The sequence below is a fragment of the Nicotiana tabacum genome, chromosome 13 (assembly GCF_000715075.1).
Source record: "Nicotiana tabacum cultivar K326 chromosome 13, ASM71507v2, whole genome shotgun sequence".
Lineage (NCBI taxonomy): Eukaryota > Viridiplantae > Streptophyta > Magnoliopsida > Solanales > Solanaceae > Nicotiana > Nicotiana tabacum.
In genome coordinates, this window is record NC_134092.1 from 134,301,219 (window position 1) to 134,305,340 (window position 4,122).

Below are 4,122 nucleotides of genomic sequence, written 5' to 3' on the forward strand. Positions count from 1 at the left end.
ATAAAATCCGCTCAATTTTAAATCTAAAATTGATATGCTCTTTCAAAAATTCTATTTGGGGAAGAAAATGAGGGGGAGGGTAGCGAGGAAGAAAACCAGAGGGAGGGGAAGGGGTTCCTGTGGGGAGGGGAGCCAAAAAAGGGATTTTTTATGGGTTTCACGCATTTTTTGCGTGTAAACAGACAAGTGCTATCTGGACAAAAGTAGTGTGTCTTAGACACACTTTTAAAAGCTTGAGTGTGTAATAGGTTTCCTATGAAACATAAGTGTGTAATAGGGATTTCGCGGCAAGGTTAACGAGTAAACTATGTATTTTGACCAAAAAAAAAAAAAAAGAAAAAAAAACTGGCTACGATGAGCTGTAAGGTTTGGCATGCGGGATGTCACTTTAGCACAAAATAAAAAATCATAGCCACCAAACAGACCAAATCCACTCCTTCTCATCTTTCCTTTCTTCTTCTTCTATAAAAATCCTCCATTTTTTCTCATTTCTTCAAAACTCAAAAAATAAAAAATAAAAAATGGTTTCACTTGAAGAATCTCAGTCTCATTCACATTCTCATAGTGTTAATAGTATTTCTAGTACTACCCATTTCGGCCAAACACGGCCTTATTACTATACTCCGCCGCCGTTATCTTCTGCCGCTAAAATCAACCGTTCAATTGGTCGGTCCATGAGAACTATCCGATCATCAACTACTTTCCAGTCAACTAATTGCTCCGGCGCTGTTTCTGAAAACTCCGGTGCTATTTCCGAGAATCTCACCGACTCCGTTATCGATATTCATCTCGGTGAGCTTTCGAGAAAGCCTCCGGCGAACAAATCGTCTACTTCCGATGAGGATTATCTAGAACTTTCTCAAGCTTTCAGTGATTTCTCAGCTTGTAGCAGTGATATCTCCGGAGAGTTACAGCGGTTAGCTAGTGTTCCAGTTTCGGATCAAGGTAACCCGAATTCTAAACCCGAACCAGAGCCGGAACCTTGTTTCGGGTTTCTAGAAAGAGAGAAGTTTTCAACGGAGATAATCGAGAGTATTTCGCCGGAGGATCTTCAACCGACGGTGAAACTCTGCGTCGACAGCTTAAATTCTCCTTCAGTCGCTGTTAAAAGATCAGCGGCAGCTAAATTAAGGCTATTAGCTAAAAACAGGGCTGATAATCGTGCTTTAATCGGCGAATCAGGTGCGATTCCAGTCCTAATTCCACTTCTCCGGTGCACCGACCCGTGGACGCAAGAACACGCAGTAACAGCACTGTTAAATCTATCACTTCACGAGCCAAACAAGACCTTGATCACTTCCTCAGGGGCAATAAAGTCATTAATCTACGTGCTTAAAACCGGGACCGACACGTCCAAACAGAATGCTGCGTGTGGGCTTTTAAGCTTAGCTTTAGTTGATGAAAATAAGCTTTCAATTGGTGCTTGCGGTGCTATTCCACCATTAGTTGGGTTGTTAATTAATGGAACAAATAGAGGGAAAAAAGATGCTTTAACAACTCTTTACAAGTTATGTTCAGTAAAATTAAATAAAGAGAGGGCTATTGTTGCAGGTGCAGTGAAGCCATTAGTAGGGCTAGTTTGTGAAAACGGGAATGGATTAGCCGAAAAGGCAATGGTTGTGTTGAGTATATTGGCTGGGATTGAAATGGGGAAAGTGGCTATTGTTGAAGAAGGGGGAATTGCTGCACTTGTTGAAGCTATTGAAGATGGTTCTGATAAAGGAAGAGAATTTGCTGTGTTGACACTATTGCAGCTTTGTGTGGATAGTGTTAGAAACAGAGGGCTTCTTGTTAGAGAAGGTGGAATTCCTCCTCTTGTTGCCTTGTCTCAGAATGGTACTGCTAAAGCTAAGCACAAGGTGAGTTTTTGAATTTTTTGATCTATCTCTAGAACTGTTTACTCAAGTTCTTGAAAAAGAAAGTAAAAATCTTGGTCAATTATTAGCACTTTGTAGCAGCATTAGTAGCACTGTATAGTTAAAGACTGAACCATAAGTTGAGCACAAGGTGAGTTTTGAGTTTTTGGTCCACCACTAGAACTGTTTACTGAAGTTCTTGAAAAAGAAAGTAAAAATCTTGGTCAATTATTAGCATTTTGTAGATTTCACCTTATCAAAAAAAATTATTAGCATTTTGTAGCAGCAGTAGTAGCAGTGTATAGTTAAAGACTGAACCATAAGTTAAGCACAAGGTGAGTTTTGAGTTTTTGATCCACCACTAGTTACTGAAGTTGTTGGAAACGAAAAGGAAAAATCTTGATCAATTATTAGCACTTGGAAGTTGTTGTAGTAGTGGTTAGTTAAAGACTCAATTTTTATGGAATTAGTAATATTAAAGAACCAATAGTTCTTTCAAATTATTGACATTTATCAGTAGGAGGACTTATTATAGCAATTTGTTTGAATGTTGCTAAGAATTTGGATGAGTAGAGCTTTTAACTTAAACTAATTTGTGCCAGTAGTTAACTAAGGGCTTAAATTTGGAATAAAGATTAAATTTTTAGTGGTTTCCATGACAAATTTGAATTTATATAATCATAAACAAATGGTGTGGAGTGTTTTTTCAGTACTTGGATGTTTGAGATTTGGAAGATGGGTATGGGAGAAAATGGAAAGAGATGAAGAAAGCACGAGAGTGAAGTTTTGGAGATTACAGTTGTATGGTGTGGGTTGCTATCCTTTCAAATGAGCATTTTGTGTACTTTATTTTGGTGATGTTATCATTTGAACCTTCTGGTACTTGTTGCAGTAACGTATAGAACAAATACTGCTGCTGTGTTGCTTTCAGTGAGACTGATGTTTTAGCCTGCATATGCATTTTTAGTACAAGAGATGCAAGCTGTATTACTTTGATCCTACTCTTGTTATGGAAAGAATTTAATGGCGTTTGGTCATTTTCTTTTTTCTGCAGGCAGAAACTCTATTGGGATACTTGAGAGAACCAAGACAAGAAGCTTCAAGTTCAACTCCTTGAGAGTAATAGTAGTTTTAGACTAGTATTTCTACTGTAGTGGTTTTGTTCTGTATATAGGAAGAAGTGGTTTGAAGAGTTTGTATAGAGTGTTTTAGAAATTTGGGAGTAATGGATGATCTCAGATAATATAAAAAACTCAAAAATAAATATTATTAGAAGCTAGTGAAGAAACTCTGACCTTATTTTTGACTAGGTTTTTAGAGGAAGGGTTCTCATGTCCCTCTTGAATTATTAACTGGTGCTGGTTTTTTGGGAGGGGGATGGAGTTTACCTGGTTTTGGGTTTTTTTCTCTTTGGTTTGGTGAGAATTTGGGTTATTATCCTCTAATTTTGTTTGTGAGGTCCAAGTTCTTGTAGAAGGGTTACTAATTTTCTTGATTTTTAGTGTGTGAAAATCAACTACTAGCATAGTAGGCTAGAGGTTGTTTTTTCCTTTTTTTGAACATGAATATATGCTAGTGTATGAAGCAAAACATATTTGGCCATTTATGTGATATTTTCATGATTTATGAACATCAAAATTTCCAAGCTTAGATGATCACACAAGAGTTTGTGGTTCTCTATGAACTAGAGAGAATCAGATGCCTGTGTTCCCCACTTGGTTTTAATAGTTGTTGTACAGAAACCCCACTTTCCCCACTGGCCTTTCAATCATTTTATTGAAATATGTCTTTAGTTTTCTCTACACCCTCTATTTCTCTACAATACAAGAGGGTGTTGTGTGATGGAATTAATTTGTTCACCCTTGACAGAGGTCTACCGAAAACGGTCTCTCTGTCTTAGAAAGGATAAGGCTAAGGTTGCGAATATCCTATTTTTCCTAAATCCCATTTATGAGAATACCTGAGATAGATGTTGTTGTTGTTGTACCTTTAATAGAGGTCTTGAGTTTAAGTCTCGGAATAAAACACGGAAGGGAGAAGTTCTTGATAGGGAGTGTTTTTACCTTTTAATAGATCTTACACAACGCGAATTCATATTTAGTCGGGCTAATGAATGATATAGGGGTGGACATCGATCGGTTCGGTTCGGTTTTGAACATTATCGGTTTTGCCTATCGGTTATCGGTTTACAAATATCATAACCCGATAATCAAACCGATAAGATATTGGTTATCAGTTATCGGTTATATATCATTATCGGTTCGGT

General features: G+C 37.5%; 1 protein-coding gene across 1 annotated transcript; it reads left to right on the top strand.

The window, feature by feature from the left end:
- The first annotated feature begins 437 nt into the window (after positions 1-437).
- LOC107801845 (uncharacterized) lies at positions 438-3,514 on the top strand. Its single transcript, XM_016625241.2, has 2 exons — positions 438-1,859; positions 2,911-3,514. The coding sequence occupies exons 1-2, from the start codon at positions 522-524 to the stop codon at positions 2,971-2,973; spliced, it is 1,401 nt and encodes a 466-aa protein (XP_016480727.1). The 5' UTR covers positions 438-521; the 3' UTR covers positions 2,974-3,514.
- The last annotated feature ends 608 nt before the right edge of the window (positions 3,515-4,122 follow it).

Excerpts from the sequence above, each read along its gene's own strand:
- LOC107801845 (XM_016625241.2), top strand. The coding sequence starts at position 522 with ATGGTTTCACTTGAAGAATCTCAGTCTCATTCACATTCTCATAGTGTT. Across the intron at positions 1,860-2,910 it reads CTGCTAAAGCTAAGCACAAG|GCAGAAACTCTATTGGGATA; the intron begins GTGAGTTTTTGA and ends TTTTTTCTGCAG.